Below are 17960 nucleotides of genomic sequence, written 5' to 3'. Positions count from 1 at the left end.
TCCTGTGGTGTCTCCAGTGAACAGTATGTTGAAAACCTCCTGAGATGAATACTCTGTGTACACAATCAATAAAATGCATTACAAGCTGATTGTATCATCGGAAAATCACATCAGAACAGTGTTTCCCTGTTTAAACAGGATTTCTCTGTTCATTTTTAGGCAACACACAGAGCCACCTTCCATTCCAGTAGACAGATGTTTTTGAAGAAGCTCTGAGTAAAGGCGTAAATTTTCATAAGATTAATTCATATGACATTTATAAGTAACATAACATCTCATGTTCACTTTAAACACAGTTTAAACACAAATGATGTATTATAACAATATGATTTATGGACTGAAATGTGCCATGCGGTTCCTCCTTGCCTCATGGTCAGCCATGCTTGTTAAAAAAGGGGGCGTGGCTTTACTGCAGTCCACTTTAGATGATGTTGAACATTGTGATTTGGCTTATGGACATCCCATCAATTAAGTTTGTGCACTTGGGTGGAGTCAGATGACAGTAACTATAGTGCTAGACATCCCAGAAAAGTTGTGTCCATTTGAATGGACAGGGGATTTGAACGGGATAATGTCAAACAAAGTAAACTCAAAACGTCTGAGTAGCATTAGCTAATTTTGTTAGCATTTGCGGGGCAGATAAAATGGGTCCATGTCATTGGTCCAACAGCCCATTGGTCCGACATCCCATTAGTCCGACGGTCCGCGGTGCTGAACGGCTCCCGGCAGGCATATTTCTACCTTGATGGTGCGCCGCGACCGGCTCTGGGTCAGCTGGGAAAGGCTTGAGGCGGAGCAGGCTCACGGCTTATGTGTTTGCCACTTTCTTTTTCATTTTAACCCACACCATGATCTTTTCCAGACCCTAACCAAGTGGTTTTTGTGCCTAAACCTAACCAGACCTTAACCACAGGGCATCATGATGATTTCGGAACGGACTTTGGAACAATAGGTTTAATATGGTCGGAACAATGGGCTGTCGGACCAATGGGCAGTTCCCGATAAAATCCCATAGCCACTGTTACAGCAGTTTATATTGTGATGCTGCAAAATAGCAGTACACAAGATTAATATTAACATGCACTGGCTGATGTTGTTCTGCTGCTCCAAAAGCAGTTAAGAAAATCCCTCCCATACTACCTAAAATTCTGGATCAGGTATCAGCCATCTTGCAAGTTCATGCACTAATCTGATACCACGTAATTTATTATATAAACATGAGTTTCACACTTGGATAAAACAACAGTTTTCCTTGAAATCAATTCTTCTTCGCTGCTCTAAAACAGCAGCTACACAGCAAGTTGCCCTGTGCAGCTGCTGGTAACTGTCCTGCTGTTTTAGAGATGCAAAGAAGTATTGATTTCCAGTAAACAGTGTAACATTAATGTTGAGCAAAATGTCAGCAGTTTCGCAATTTCTCTGTCTTTCTTTGTCTTTATGTAGCTATTCATGTTTTACAAAGGGTTTAACATCTTTCACATCTGTACAGGGTTAGTATATGGCTGTAGATTAATATTTTTTAACACAGTGCTATCGGATTAGAACTCTATCAGCCAACAGCAAGTTTGGGTACCTTTATCCATAGAACTCTTTTGAGGAAAGAGTTCTACAAGAATTGTTGAAAGCATTAGTGTTAAAAAATCCTTGCCCTCAAGTTTACCAATGTTTCAAATGTTTGTTTTTTTTTAATGTAAATGTATCTGAATTCTCTTACTCAGTAATTTTGTCGGTCTGTAGGTAATGTCGTAAATTACTATTGTAGTTATCGGAAAGGAAAAAATGGTGTTGGAACATTTGTAGTTTTATGATGACGTTGCAGCTACAGCCGGGTAGCGACATTAATGTTGCCAGAATGGATGGAGTTGGGCCGTCTTGGGTTGCATTGTGTGGGGTAAAATGGGCGTAGGTGGGTGGACAGAATTTGGGCTAGTTCACCCTAGGTTGGGCTGGTTTATAAATACATTAAAAATTATTATATATTAAAAATGTAGCCACTCAGCACAACTTTGATATGTCATAATTTGTCTTCATTCTGCTGAGAGGAGATGAGTTGTCATCATTACCACCCACCTGTGACTTACCATATAAACACTAATAAACTGTAGTGTTTTTTTTTTTACAAATCTGTATGTTCATATAATGGATACCTCACCGCCTATGCTTGCAACATCGCAACATCTTTATTTATTTGGGTTTTTGGTAGTGTGCACTTTTCTCTTTCTCCCTCTCTCACGGCTATCTCCCTGGTAATGCCTGTGTGCTTTGGAGGCACACTGTAAGATGACACACTCAACATTTGTTGCAGTTTGCCAAGTTGGATAAACCTATTATTTTTGCTATTTTAGCTGTTACATCATGAAAGAGGACGGAAATAGAAAATAGTTTAATTGCATCGTATGATGTAAGTGTACCTTTCCATCCATGTTCCAGTACACATGCATACACTTCAAGTGTTTTTTATTATTATTATGTCATATTAACAAATTGTGATGATGCTGCTAGTGCTAGGGCTTTTTTAAAAATCAATTGGGGCGAATTTTGAGCAATTATTGGGCTGGAAAACATCAAACCGTTCTGGCAACACTGTAGGTAGCTAGCTAACAAGGCTGGTGTTCAGTGCATGTAGCTGACAGTGTTTCAGTCCAGCAAGCTTTTTCTCTTTATCACTTGATTCGAGGTTGAAAGAAGCTCTGCATTTGTTTTTACACTCAGTTTAACTAACGGTAGTGTTTGTTTTTTGCAGCTTGTCAGTTTTGGGCTCCATAATAATTAAGATGATGACATTAAATTATTTATTGCAAATCATAAAATACAAGACATTTTTAGTTTTACTCTTAGCTTTTGAAATTCTCAGAAAGGGACAGAGCAGCTCTTGTGATGTTGCCAGTGTTACTCTGCACACATTTTGTTCAAAGGCAGGCGGCAGCAGCAGCGTGTTCAGTATTTGTGATCCATTTTTCTGTAATGGCACTCAAATGGTCTCATTGAAGTGCCCGTGTGGCTTATGAAAGCCTCGTGATTGGCCTCTGGGAACACTTTTCCTTCCTTTTCTCTTCTAACACAGAGCAGCACATTTCAGCCATTTGTTATATAGTGTAATGCTGATGCTGGTTTTTAGGAAGTAGGGCACCCTAAATTCACTCCATGGTATGTATGGAGAGTAAACAATTTATTTTGGCTAATGAATACATGCTATATCTATATTTCAAACAAGTCTGAGCCTTTCATCTGGAGCTCATAAACCCTATTTGCAAATGTGAGTCTTGTTTATGTCTTTCCATTTTGTACTCTGGGCTGACTTATTTCAGTATCTCTAATTTAGGGATTATGTTCCATCTGTTTACTAGATTCAACTCCAGCATGCAGAGGTTTTTCATGGGGTCAAAGTCAGACAAGAACGTGGCCAATGGTAACGCTGCAGCCAGCAGTGAGATGGAGGACGGTAATACTAGTTATTACTATGTTTGGGATGACGACCCGTCATCGCCTTTACTCTCAGAAGGTAAGGTTAATCAGACAGGCTGGGTCCCCAAGACAATTCTATGCCAGGAATTACATGTTAAAATGAAAACGTATTAGGAGATTTGACTTTGATTCTTTGGAAGACTGTGGTTTTTTCCTTCTGCTAGAGGGTTTGTGGCTTTAACATTTGCTCCTGTCCGCTGAACTAACTTGAACTGCTTCAGCTTTAAGCTACTGTATTATGCTGAAATTTGATTTAAGCAATAGTTCGGCATTTTGGGAAATATGATAAATTGTTAACTTGCTGAAAGTTAAATGAGAAGATCAATAGCTCTCTCACATCTGCCCAGTAATACAGTAATAAATTAAACTCCAGTCAGTAGCCAGTTAGCTTAGTTTGGCATAAAGACGGTTTATCTAGTGTACAGACAAGAGAGTGGTATAAGCAGGGTTGTTTGTCCATCTCATTCTGGTGAATGCAATATTTAATTCAACACCTCGAGGGACTTTCTTCAAATTTGGCACAAACGTCCACTTGGAATTACAGATGAACTGATTCAAGTTTAATAGTCAACGGTCAAAGTCACTGTGACTTTGTCTGTCTAATTCTTATGGAACATAATATCTCAAAAATGCCTGAAGGAAATTTCTTCAAATTTGGCACAAACATCCATTTGGATTTAGGGATGAACTGATTTGACATTGATAGTCAAGTTTAAGTTCACTTTGACCTTGTGTCCATCTCATTCTCATGAAGACAATATCTCAGGCATACCGTTAAGGTATCTCTTCAAATTTGGCAAAACTTCCACTTGGACTCAACAGTTAACTGATAAGATATTGTTTGTTAAGGTCAAGGTCACTTTGACCTTGTGTCCATCTCATCCTCATGAATGCAATACCTCGTTAACAGCTTGAGGGATTTTCTTTAAATTTGCCACAAACATCCACTTGGAATAAAGATGAACTGATTAGATACTGGTGGTCAAAGGTCAAGATTACTGTGTTGTCACATCCATCTCATTCTCCTGAATACAATATCTCACGAACACTTTGAAGAAATTCCTCCAAATTTGGCACAAATGTACACTTTGACTGGTGAATGTCGCATCATATGCTATTCTAAGCTAACCAGCAGCTGGCCGTAGCTTCATATTCAATGTATAGACATGAGAGTGATATCAGTACAAGTTCACGATCAGTAGTTGACATGTTAATTAATGAGGTTTAGAGGTTTGGCACCCTCAGACCAAGCCAGGTGGTCTAAAGGTCTTCCCCTGTCCACACCTGTTTTTTCTTATGCTACAGTGTGCTAACATTACTGGCTGTTGGGTGTAGCTTTATATTCAGGATACATATTCATCTTCTCAGCTCTCAGCAAGAAAGCAATTGTGTTTCTTAAAATGTCGAACTGTTCCTTTAAATATGATTCTGCAGGACCACAGTGTGCTAAATTTTCCCAAGATAAGGAAGTCCTTTGACCTCAGTGAACTGCACTCCCGAAGAAAGATAGTTTGTCCCCCGTTTTTCTTTTTCCTGCGGGAAGTTCTTTATGTTCCTCCATTAATTTTCTCTGCCCGCTAAGTCTTCTTGTGGCTGATAAGCAACTGGAGCTTATCTGAGCATAAAGGGGGCACAAAGCGAAATACTCTTGTTTAAAACAGGAACACCATAATGAAGATATTCTTTAATCTTCCTGCGGTAATGCGGTGAAATGTCAGGGGACTTTGTTGTCTTGGGTTTTAAACTTATTAAAAACTCCTGGAAAAATTTGCCTTTTCTAAATAACATCTCTTAATGTTATGTGTGGGTGATATTTTCTCATAGCCACAGTTCTCCACATCTTCCTCTGCTGCTTTTTACCTCTCAGAAGCATCTAATCAGTGACATTTAACCCCTTGAAGAGATTTAACCCTTCCCACTTTGGCTGCACTAGTGTTAACATGCCTGTCTGTTTAGCCTTACTAAACTTATTCTTGCTTACTGTCAACAGTGTTGTGCTGCTGTGTGCCAATTCTTTCTGCTTGCATACTACTTTTCCTCTGCCGGTCTCTGGGGCGTAGACCCACTCACTCCTGAAGTGGTAATGAATTTCACAAGAGGAAATGTTTATGCCGGCTCTGTTTACACAGTTAATTTATGTGCATTCTTGCATGCATAATAAGTCCAATTAAGGCAGAGTTAAACTAATAAGTGTACTGTAGAACTTTTTTATTCCCTATACACTGCCTCTTATAGCTAACTGTGAGCACATTGCAAATGAGCAGTTATAGGATGCCAATAAAACATTTAAGTGTGTTACTGTCAGAGCCCAAATTGACTGAAGTGGACTGAGCATGTGTTGTAATATGTCAGACACCTGCCTAACAGTTTGAGATCATCAGCTCAAAGATGCCAGAGGTTACATCTTTCATGTCATTTTGAAATCAATCTCGGACGATCCATAAATATTCACAACTGGTAGGCAAACTTCAAAGCTGCACCAGGCAATTTGAGAAAGCTATTTGAAGTTCAGTGCCCAGAAATCATGTGATGTCAGTAAGCGCACACAACGCAGTCGTGTTAACTCAGCTGGTGTGTGATGTTTTATACCAAAGGGATAAAAGTGGGGTGGTTTTAAAGTTGGTGAGTCCAGGGGGGACATCCCAAAGATTTTAAACTCCTCTTTTCCTCCATGATACGAGGATCGAGTGAAGTGGAAAAACGGAGGAAATCATTTGGGACCGTTAATCTGCTGCAACATCAAAACCACTGTGACTTAATGTGCTCAAGCCCAAAAGGAGACTTTTAGCCAAGCAAGCTTTTCCTGTAAATCTGTGTGAGTCTTCATATTTAAATACGTGCCTTAGCTACATTCTGATAATATATGCAGCTTTATGCCATCTGAACATGTGTTCACAGGTGAGTCTTCAATCACATCACCACTGTTCATTATGGGTTAAGAAACTTTTTCTACGTTTTAGTAGTAACTAATACTGAGTTCACATGGAATCAGGCAGACAGTAGATGGCAGAAGGGACAGCAGTCTGACAATTTTTTTTACAATAAATATGCCGTATTGTTTACAAAGAATGGAATAAAATATATGAATATGATTTAATGTTGATTATTTTTTGTAATTTTTCTAGTAATGTCTACTAACTGTCCAGATTTCCTGTGTTTTCGCCTTGTTTAAAGGAGATATACAACATCCGGCTGTAAATTCTGTTGCAGAGGATGGCAGAAATTTAGAATTTAACTCTGAACATATGCCATTTACGATTACCCTTGCCAGTATTCTCTGCCATCCTCCCCTAATTTTACTGACTTGATCTTGTCCACTAAAATGATATCCACTTTGAGAGATACATGGTTTTTTCCATATGGAGACATGTTGCACGATCTTAGACATTCACACTGTTGTCCAGAGCAGTGGTTCTCAACCAGGGGTCCTTGAGGGAATTCCAGGAGGTCCCCAGAAAATGGGGAATAGTTTATTTTCATGTTTTAGTTCTCTGTAAAAATGAACCCAGAGTGAGTAAGAGTCAGTAAGAGTGGCTGTTCTGACTATAGGTTGCATAGGCATTCAACTGTACACACAGAGGCCGCATGGGATTCCCTAAAAACTTATTTCACTCAGGGTCAGTGCCTTATGCACTGCGTCACACAAATAGTTGTGTGCCTGATGTGCGTTCTCGTCAGCTTGGATTGGGTCATCTTGTCACTTTGTGGATAAGACAGCAAAACTTAAACCACCTGCAACCACAACTAGACTTCTCTGCAGAATTTTAAATGACTTTTTCTTTACTGCTGATAAATTCTCAAATTGACCATCATAACATTATACTGGGAAATATGTACAACTTAATAGTGCTAACAAGTACTGACATTTATACTTAATTATATCCAAAGACTCAGATGTGTACATAGGTGTGAAACCAAACATACAGATTGTGGGTAACATGACGAGTATATTCTGTGATACCTTCATACGTGTTGTCTGTCTAATTTCCAAGCTTTAGTAATGAAACTAGCCCATACGTTGCTGCTCAGTCCAACTTTTCATTTTCATCAAATCAAAATAATTCAGCATTTCCGTTCTGGATTCTTACAAAGGTGCACGCAGGTTATCATAAAACATGTGCATGCATTCAAAGCCTGGAGTGTAGAGACGAAGCATGCACTGCTGCGTCATGCAAAGCCACGCCCATCCAGGTGAAATACTATGTTTTACGGATTCCTGAGCCCACGCTGTGATTTAAGGTAATAGTATGGTGTGTGTTGACATAAGAATCTTGCCTGGTGCAGCTTTGACATGGTGACTAAATAGCACTGATTTAGCGCCCATTAATACTCCTCATTAATTTGGCCCGTGATGCTGGAGTGCTCCAGCCTACAAAATGACACTACAAACTTTTTTAGTGCAGTGCATATCTCTTGATGCCTCTTAAGTTTTAATTACTCTCAAGTTTTAATTTGCAGTCTAGGATGCTCCAACAGGGTGTCACAGTTCACCATCAGGAAGGTTTTAATTACATGCATTTGAATAAAACACATCAAATAGATAGAAACAGATGAAAACAGTTCCTTGCTAGTATGATTGAAACACAGGTAATTTGTCAGTTAAATTATTATTTTTTATATTTGCATCACATCCCTGCACCCCTCAGTCAAGCCCACCAAGGCTTACAGCCGGGGATCAGTAGTGATGGTGGACGAGATCATGAACGCCAGCCCTACAAAGTTCAGGTTCCCAGAAGCTGGCCTCCGTGTCATGGTCACCAGCCATTTTGGACCCAAGACCCGTCTGCGCATGGCCAGCCGCCTCATCATAACAGAGGTACAGCAGGGCGTTGTTGCCCCAGTACGATCATATATCTGCTGCTGCTCTGAGTTTACTTTCAAGAAGTTTTTAATTCGCCTCAGAGTCTCCTTATCTCCCTCACACAGTGTTCATGTATTTATGTTTTTCATTTATAAATGCAGAAACAACAATGCATAAAAAACATGGCAGTAGCGTCACAGTCAGAGCAGCAGAGTGCCTGCTCATGTGCTCTTTGACTTAGTTTCATTTTTCTGAAAGCGTCAGAAGTTGGTCCAAGCCGCCAATGGTGTGGAGACACAAGTGATTGACGGGAAGGTCGAGATCGAGAATGGAAACGTGCCAGAGGACAAACCCACCGAGACGCAGGAGAACATAACAATCTCGCCATTTCACATTCCAAGTACGTGATTCGTGTATTCAGCCGATGAATGTCTGTGTAATTTAGCAGACATGGATGGATTCTTCAGGGTGTATGAATAATGTAGGAATAATGTCATTTTTACAACATCTTTGACATATTTATGAATCTATTTAATGTCTTACTGTCTTGCTTATTTTAAGAAGTTGAAATAAGCATGATACGCAGCTTTCTACTTAAGTAGTTATTGATGTCCTCGCTTGAATGAGTCAGTGACTTCAAATAAAAAATGTGGGAAAAATGCATATTCTGTTGGCGCTTACAGCAGACAGAGGACAATATGTCTGCTTAGAATGACGTCAGCAATCCAGCTGCAATTTGAGATTTGTGGATAATGTGGTTTGAACAGTGCTGCCGACTTGAGAGAGAGAGAGGCTACAAGTCATCACGGTCATGGTATTTGTTGATAGTAATTATTTAAACTGTGATGTATTTTTTCTTTTAAACAACGTCTTTTGGCATCTTTCTAAGAAAGTAGCATTTAGTATTTCATTTAGGCAATAATTTTTTCCATCAAATTGCTAAAGAGCAGGAAGCTAATCTCTTGTCTAATGTGTGTATCCCTGCTGCAGGGGGCATTGGCAGCAAGTTGAAGTGGTTGATCTCGTGGCCTCTGCTGCTGTTGCTGTTCTTCACTGTCCCGAACTGTGCCAAGCCTCGCTGGGAGAAATTCTTCATGCTCTCCTTCCTCCTGTCCACCGTCTGGATTGCCATCTTCTCCTACTTTATGGTCTGGATGGTGAGTGAGACTGTGAGGCATCACCAGGACAGCTTTAGGATTTACTCACTGTAGTGTACCAGTGCTCAAATGCCATTTTTGCTTGGTGGAGTAGTTAAATTATTGAGCAGACGTACTTTGTTTCCAGCTGTTCTTCTGTTTTTCATCACTGTGTATTGAAAATCTTTGGTGTTGAGAGTTTTGGTTGAAGAAAAGAAATTTAAAAACTCCATCAAGGCCTCTAGATAAAATCAATGGACATTATTATTTACAGTACTCTTTTCGGTAACACTTTGTTAAGGTACTGTAATAAGTGTTAATTAATGCTTAATAAGCACCTATTAACAGTTAATGAGCACTTATAAGACAGAATAAGATGTTTATTACCATTAATAAGAATATATGTGATAACTATAGCATAATTAACACCGTTATTATTGCATATAGGAGCATTATAAGCACTTAATAGAAACTTGATAACAGTTTATAAACCTATCCTAAGTGATTACAAATCAGAAAAGGATATTGCAAAAATGAATTGGCATAGTATCAAGAAAACTACATTTTTTTTATAATCTTATCATTGCTGTCAAAATGGTGGATTTAATAATGTTATCTGAACCATTGTGACTCTGAGGTTTAAACATTTGCAGCTAAGTAAGGGAACATTAAAGGAGACCCATTGTGCTTATTTCTGGTTCCTGTTTATATTGTGGATTTCTACAAAACATGTTTATGTGTGTTAATGGTCAAAACATTCTCTATTTTCCTCATACTGTCTGCGCTGGAACACCTGTATTCACCCTCTGTCTGAGATGCTCCGAAAAGCCCAGTCTGCTTTGACTGATCAGTGTTTTCAGCTCCACTTATCTCGGCACCTCTGCACCATTGTTGCAGCCGGGGAGTGATGAGAGCACAGCAGCACTTTCTACCATTAAAAAAATCACAAATAAAGCTTCACAACCTGAAATGTTCCAGCAGGAATGTGATTCAAAACTGGGGAGAAATCAACAGCACTGGCAACCAAGATTAGTAAGCACTTGCAGTAGGGTGCTGGGAGGTCATTGCGAAAACTAGAAAAACTAGAATACAAACATAGGAAACGGAGTATTCAGACACCTGAAGACTGACGTTTTTGGCTATGAAACTTTGGCCATGTTTAATATGAGCATCCGACACTGTGACGTTATTTATAGGATAGAAAATAAGGAAAGCAGTAATGGGTCCCCTGTAAATATGGGCATCTGGTGTGAAGGTTGACATGCTATTTTTTCATTCAGCTGGTGCTATTTTTGAGCTCTAACACTCTGTAATTTTCTCTCAGGTGACTATAATCGGCTACACTCTGGGAATCCCTGATGTCATCATGGGCATCACTTTCCTGGCAGCAGGCACCAGCGTCCCAGACTGCATAGCTAGTCTTATTGTGGCTCGGCAAGGTACACCTTTCTGTCTGAAACATTTTTAGACTGCTGCGTGTTGCACATTATTGTATCACTAGGCACCAGGGCCTTTTGTGGTGAAAGTGCTCACTGGGATGTCCCTATTCTTAAGTGGATAGACGGATGGATAGAAAAGTGTTAGCTTACAAGCTTTGTTAGCATTTACAAATCAAATGTAACATATAGAGAAGTCGAAAAAGTAGGAAGTAAGCACAGGAACAAGAGGGAATAGTGCAAAGCTGTTTATAGACATCGCAGTGTAGCCCGGCTGTGTCACTACCTGCAGCTGAAAGAAGGTTAGGGCCCTTGTGAATATCACAAAGTACAGAACAGCAAAACGTTAATCTTCAGTTGGAAATAAAAATGTTTTTTTGACCTCTAAGTGCAGATGAAAATCTTGTATATCTGTGCTCTAAGTTTTAGCTGCTTTTTAAAGATTTTTTTGGTTTTGTTGCAGGTTTGGGAGACATGGCAGTGTCCAACACTATCGGCAGTAACGTGTTTGATATTCTTGTGGGACTGGGGGTCCCCTGGGCGCTACAGACCATGTGTGTCAGCTATGGATCAGAGGTGAGGAGCTTGTTTACTCTGACTGTAAAAAACCCCAACCAAAATCCAGTTGGTTTTTATGTCTAATGTTGAGGAGCTGATAAAGATAGATTGTTTATGTCTCTGTGTGTCGCAGGTGATGATTAACAGCCGGGGCCTGTTGTACTCGGTGGTGCTTCTGCTGGGCTCCGTCGCCCTCACGGTGAGTAAATGATGTTTACGCTGCACCGGTCATGTTGACCCCATCCAGGAACATAACCAGGCTACTGTGTGTGTTTAAAGTAAAAATCCACAGTGCTTTATTATAGATAATAACACCCCTGTGCAGCATCTCTCATCAAGGATTGATCCACTGTTATGCAACAGTGACTGAGCCAAGTTATGTAATTGGTTCATCAAAATGTAAAAATTCAGCGTTGCAAACACTCGGGGTGTTTCCTGTGAAAAATACTCTGGTGCAAAGGAGGTAAAGCATTTTTTTCTGGAATGAGCAGAACAAAATTCAAGTAGTTACACAGCGTTCAATAATAAATTAGAAACTTCTGACCAGAACTCTGAATTGCATAAGTTTCTATTTCACAGTGGATCCTTGAATAAAAATATAACCCTGGGAAAAAAACTGCAGTGATTCAGTTTGTCAATGTTTTTCCAACCTTGGCACCTTAAACACACACAGATCAGTAATGTGCCAGCTACAGAAACTCTTAAAGGGATACTTTGCCAATTTTGAATCAGCTTTGTATCATAATGTGGGTAGTATGTGTGAATGAACTGTGGTAAACTTTCCTTCATCTTGCCGGCGTCCAGATGGGCTCGGGCTCTAGGGGCCGTTGCTCAAACTACAGATTATACATGTTTATTTTTGTATGCCTGTGGCCGCCATGGACACAAACTCAGAGCAAACTCTGGTCAAACTGTAAAATGAGGCAGCGGTGATCAAGTATAAACCAAGATTTTTTCACTGCATTACAGATTTCTCGCCTAAAATGTTGTCAGAAACATATTTTAGCTCACCGTCAATGCCCACCAGTGGGAGCGTTTATTGGCAGTGCATTCTGGTAGTTGTAGGTTTTCTACTTCTTGACTGACAGCAAATGCAACAGCTCTTTTTCTCACTTTTCTCTGGTCATGTTGCACCAATTTCAAAAGTTCTTTCTGCAAAGACCATCTTTCCAGCAGTGAAAGAAAGATGGACGCACTGCTGTAGTGTAATTACTCATCAAAGGTCATAAAATGCCTCTTGTGGCTTACAGTTTTAGAATGAGATTTGCATATCATGATTTAGCTGCACAGGTAAGTTGTAAGATATTCAGTCAGTTCAGGGTGCGTTCATTAAAGGTGCACAGCAAGGTTTTATGTGGAGCATACCTGAGCCGGCACGAGCCCCTCTAATGTATTTGTGTATGTGCAGATTCTGGGGATCCACCTGAACAAATGGCGGCTGGACGTGAAGCTGGGCATTTACGTCCTGGTGTTGTACGCCATCTTCCTCTGCTTCTCCGTCATGATCGAGTACAACGTCTTCACCTTCGTCAACTTGCCCATGTGCATGGAGGATTAGAGCACAGCAGCATGCCTCGGATACCAAAACCTCAACGCTCCCATAGCAACCCCCAAAAATCTTTTATTTATTTATTTTTTTCAATAACACTGGACCTATCTGCAGACTCTTTTTCTCCCCTCTTGCGCTCTTTCCTGTAATCCTTTTAGTCCTGAATATGAATCTCATTTCCTCCCAAGAGGCAGTACACGATGTAAGAGTGGAGTCCATTCTATGTCTCTAATTTGTCCTCTTGTCCTCCACGCAGTGCCGGTCCTTAATGCCCATTATTTCGGGGCATTGCCTGTTATTGCAGTAAAGTCTTTAGTTCCTCTGTGCGCCTGTTAACTTTCTACCCATCTAGCATGCCTTTAGATGTCGAGGACCTCCAGAATCATAAGTGCCCCTGTTGATTGTCGGTGTGTGTTTTCACTGTTTTCACATTGTAGATTTCCACACACCATTCCCAGAGCCTTTCCACAAACCAAACCAGAGTCTGTAAGAGGAAAAAAAAAATCTACGATTCCAACCAAAACTCCCACATAGCGAGAACTCCCCTTAAAGTCATTCCTACAAAAAAAAATTACAGTTACCCCAGCACCCAAAGAAAAAATACACTCCTTTTCCCCCCTCTTAACCTCCATGGAGGAGGGCTTTGTCCTTGGCAGCTCCCCTCCTCCAGCCTGGACCCGACTCCCCTGGCATGGCCTTTGGCATCAGGGAGCAGATACTGTTAGCGCTTCACTCACCCTCCGCAGCTCCTCGACCCTCATCTGCTTGATCAAATCTGCTTTATTTTCTTCAACAACAAAAAAGACGTTTTGTCAGGACACTTTGTGTCAAGATGTATCACAGTCCAGATCAGACGACTGTGAGGGTGTTATGCATATGCAACACTGCACAATGTAAACTTGTAAACACTTTTTTTTGTATTTATTTTTTCAAACCAAGGTTTTGTCTAGTATGAAATGCAGAGGAGAGCTTGTTGCAAATATAGGACATTGCCTGTTTTTCACTGAAACAAATTGCACATGGAAATGCTTTTCTTGCTTTGTGCTGTAAGGAGATTTGACCACTCAGAGGGGCACCTGGCTGGCGGTGGCGGCGACTCCACCCCAGCGTTCTTTTCATTCAGCGACGGGTCAGTCCACTTTTCCCTCTGCACAACTTCAGATAAAAAAAAAACTGGCTCCAGATCTGTGGGATGCATCAGATTCCTCTCATCGTCAGGTGACTTGTTGTCATCTTGAGACAGCAGCAGAATGGAGGTAGTTGTTTTAAAAAAAATGCAAAGAAACCAGACGGTTCTCAACACTGACTGTCTGCTATAACACCCTCTGGCCAGTAGGGGGTACCGCAGCCCCTCTACGCAGGACGGGGGTGCCAACCACAGCTGACGGTTATCAGGGAAACTCAGAGATGGACAACTCCAGGAGATGGCGATGGTGGTGGTCTCTTGATTTTGAGTTACATGTAGATATTGCACTTTAACAGCCGTCCTCTCATTCTGAATCAACTAGTGCTTCCTTCTGTGCGTGTGTATTTTCAGTGTATCTGTGACTGTGTGTGTGTGAGAGAGAACAATCGTGTGTGTGCGCGTGCTCGGTATGGGCCCACGCTACGTTTTTTTCCCACACTGGGCTTTCAACTCTCGGAACTGACTGGAACCTCGTTAACACCATGAGCACACCCCGCCTCTGTCTGCAGTGCATGCTGGGACATTAAAAACGCAGCTCCTCCACAGCACAGCAAAAGGCGGAGGGCTTCTGGGCGTCTCCATGGAAACCGCCCGACCCACTTTACAGAAATCGGCAGCTACGAGCCACACTGCAATCCAGACATTTTGACATCATGCAAAAATGCCCGGGAGGAGTCCACAAGTGGGGTGCAGAGACTAAAAACTGAAAAGCGTGTGGGGAGTGTTTTAAGTGTTGAAAATATCCCTCTGCCACACTGTTGGCAGCAGGCACTTGTATATGCAATCTCAATTTAAAGAATTCGATGTGACAGAAGGCCCCTGCAAGGTTGCCATATAAAGATGGGGGATCCCGTGGAGATGTGACGTCGGTTTGTCTTGTAGTACTTGATGTGTGAGCTCACAGGTGTGTGTGTGTGTGTGTGTGTGCACGCGTGTGTGCGAGACAGCCGAGGAACTGAGCCAAAAGGACGTTTTCTGGAACAGTGGCTTCGAGGGAAGTCCTACACACTCTCTCCTTTATCCTCTTCCTCCATTCTTGTCCCCTCTTGCACAAGGGCATTAACTCTCCACCAACCCTAGCTGATGGAGCAGAGGGGCAGCAGGGAACGCATGGACGGATGTCTTTCCTCCAGCACCCGGGAGATGTCACTTTTCAAAAGGACATGGATGAGAGCAGACTTTAAGGAATTTTTAAAAAAGTCGGACCCCCCTTAAGCTGCTACTCAATCAGGGTTCAAACGGCTGTGTTTACTAGACGGAGGTGACCACACAGGGCCCACAGACTCCTCCACACCCACTGACATCCTTGTACACCACCCTTTCTCCCCGTCAGTCCTTCAGTGGGTCTTCTGTACATACAGGATCTAATTTTTTGATGCTTTTTGTGGGGGCGCACGTCTGTAACGTACTTGAGTTGATTCAGAATGTGCAGTGTTAAGGGTTTTGTTGTGTGTGTGTGTGTGCGCGTGCGTGTGTATATTTTTGTTGTTGCTCTGTGTGGTCATGTCCTGGGTTGCCAGGTTTGAGTGGTAACACCCACAGCAGGGGAATAAGACACTGCTCCTGTTTTTGTCCTCATCTTTACAAACAGCGTATGTTCTCACCGGTTGTCTGACTCGCATCTTTGTTACCAAGTCACGTTTTTTGGAAGAGGGACAAAAAAAGTGACAGATGCCATACTTGTCGTAGCTCTGCATAAATCCAGACTGTATGGAGATCATGTGTACAAAAGAAGCGCACACACTTTAGAACACACACACATGTTAGAAACGACAGTTGAACACAAGAGAGGACCGGTATGTATTTGTGGATTGAATGCGACCTGATGCACTGTGAGCTCAATGTGACGTGGGAGTTGTTTGTCAAGAATAATAAATGATTAAAAAATATATTTAATGTAAAGTTAGTTCCTATAAAACATTACTGAGGACATCTGTATAACTTATATGAATGTATTGTCTTGCTATACTGGACATATCCAACCAATGCATTTTACTGTAAAGCAATAATGTGAAGAAAAAAAAAATAAAATGGCAAAAATAATTCCTGTACATTTGTCTCATAAGTTCTTGGATTGTTTGTGAAACACAAATTAAATGAAGCCATTTGTACATGTATCTGCTGCTTGTGCTGTTTTGTTTTTTTACAGCATGTACTGATGTTTTAAAACCATTAAAGGGAACTTTGACTCTTTTTAGTCCATCAATAATGCACCTGAAGTACCATGTTACGGTGTTTACCTGAGTATTTTCATTTGATGCTACTTTTTATCTGTACGCTACATTTCAGAGGAATATAATGCACTTTTTATCCCTCTAAATAGTATATGAGTAGTTTTAATACTATTGTAGTATTTCACAGCTCCACAGAAGTTAAGATACTTTTCAAATTAAGATTTTTGTTAGATTTTTGCAGAATGACTTTCAATTTGACATTTAAAGCACATTCTGCTTATAAGACTTCTATGCTTGAAGTTTCTGTCTGCAATATTCAGAGCATTTAAGGAGTGTTTCACCCACAAAATGACAGTTTGCATATGAATTACTCACCACGTGCTGCCTTGAATTCATGTAGAAGACTTTGTTTTTCTCCCGTGCTTCTAAGGTGAACGAAGAATCCAAAAACGGTGAACTCTTTGTGAATAGAAGTCATTACCCAGAGTGCGCCTATGAGCACCACTTTTGTTCAAATACACACACATCCACAGGCAAGCTGCTTAGCTGTGCATGAGACTGTTTGTGCTGATGTGTTTTAAATGGTAATGTTTTAGCGAAAATGTATGTGTTTGACAAGCACTGAGCATACAGCTGGATAAATGAGGCCTGGATTGTGCTGTTTGTCTTGTGTGAGAGTTATTAAACCAATGTTTTGATATAGTTTTGTTGATGTTAAACATGGCCCTCATTTACTTCATGAAGACTGTTCGCCGTTTTTGGATTCTCTTTTCACCGTTGAAGCACGTGAGAAAAAGTTTTCCTCACAAATTTAAGGTAGTAATTCATAAACAGTACAAATGGTTATTTGCAGGTGAAATTTTCCTTTAACATTGTCAGCTCTGTCAGCACTGTTGCCCTTGTTAGCACTGCTTGCACTGTAAGCACCATTAGCTGCTAGCTGCCTCCTCCATGTTTTTTTTTTTTTTCCCTAATATGAGTCAGAGAGGGCCGTGATACACCAAAGTGTGTCAGGGGGAAAGTAAGGAAACAAGCAAGGGGGAGGGGGCAGGTGCTTAAGTCCTGAGTTATATAGTGACAGTGCATGCGGAGAAGAAGGAGGAAAAACAAACAAATAAACAAACAAACAAAAAAAAAAACAGGGGAGAAACAGGCAGTGTAGCTGATGTATTGTGGCCTTGAGGTGGTTGTGCTCCATGCAGATTATCGAAAATAAACATATACATGTCTACTATACTGTACTGAAAAACAAAAACAAAAGAGAAGTCTATACTGAACACCAAAAATGTGAGAGTCTTGGTGGAGGGGGAAAGCCCAATTGCAGAGAAGAGTTGCCAGCGCGGTGTGGTAGGTTTGAGAAGCAAGTGGGCCCCTTTGGAGTGATCCCATCGGTTCTTTGCGATGCGTCACGGAGCTGAAGTATCGAACATGCATGTGTGTATTTGAACCCTCCCAATGTGTTTATGAAAACCATCACCAGGGTCCAGGGCCAGCCCTGCGGGGGAAGGGGGGCGGCCTCCTCCATGTTGAGAGCCATGTGCAGGCAATCACAGCTTAGACCTCCTTTAAAGGTGTTCTCCAGCACTTTAGTATTGCACTAACATAAAATTGGGGGAGAGACAAAGTTGAAGGGTCAAATTGAAGCAGTAGATGCC

General features: G+C 41.0%; 1 protein-coding gene across 4 annotated transcripts in view; it reads left to right on the top strand.

Annotated features, from left to right (window-relative positions):
* slc24a4b (solute carrier family 24 member 4b) overlaps positions 1-14093 on the top strand; it is a 47399-nt gene extending 33306 nt beyond the window's left edge. Inside the window, exons 10-17 of one of the 4 annotated variants that reach the window (XM_078173895.1) lie at positions 3348-3442; positions 8112-8281; positions 8531-8666; positions 9257-9423; positions 10727-10841; positions 11302-11414; positions 11530-11595; positions 12805-14093. In XM_078173895.1, the coding sequence (XP_078030021.1) occupies positions 3348-3442; positions 8112-8281; positions 8531-8666; positions 9257-9423; positions 10727-10841; positions 11302-11414; positions 11530-11595; positions 12805-12954 (1012 nt within the window). In that variant the 3' untranslated portion in view covers positions 12955-14093. Of the gene's footprint in view, positions 1-3347; positions 3503-8111; positions 8282-8524; positions 8667-9256; positions 9424-10726; positions 10842-11301; positions 11415-11529; positions 11596-12804 lie in introns of all 4 variants that reach the window. The other 3 variants (XM_033648892.2, XM_033648889.2, XM_033648891.2) reach the window with 3 other exon arrangements.
* Positions 14094-17960: the final 3867 nt, after the last annotated feature.

The sequence above is a fragment of the Epinephelus lanceolatus genome, chromosome 13 (genome assembly GCF_041903045.1).
Source record: "Epinephelus lanceolatus isolate andai-2023 chromosome 13, ASM4190304v1, whole genome shotgun sequence".
Classification (NCBI taxonomy): domain Eukaryota; kingdom Metazoa; phylum Chordata; class Actinopteri; order Perciformes; family Serranidae; genus Epinephelus; species Epinephelus lanceolatus.
Note: the sequence above shows the minus strand (reverse complement) of the source record. Positions and strands in the feature narration are given on the sequence as shown.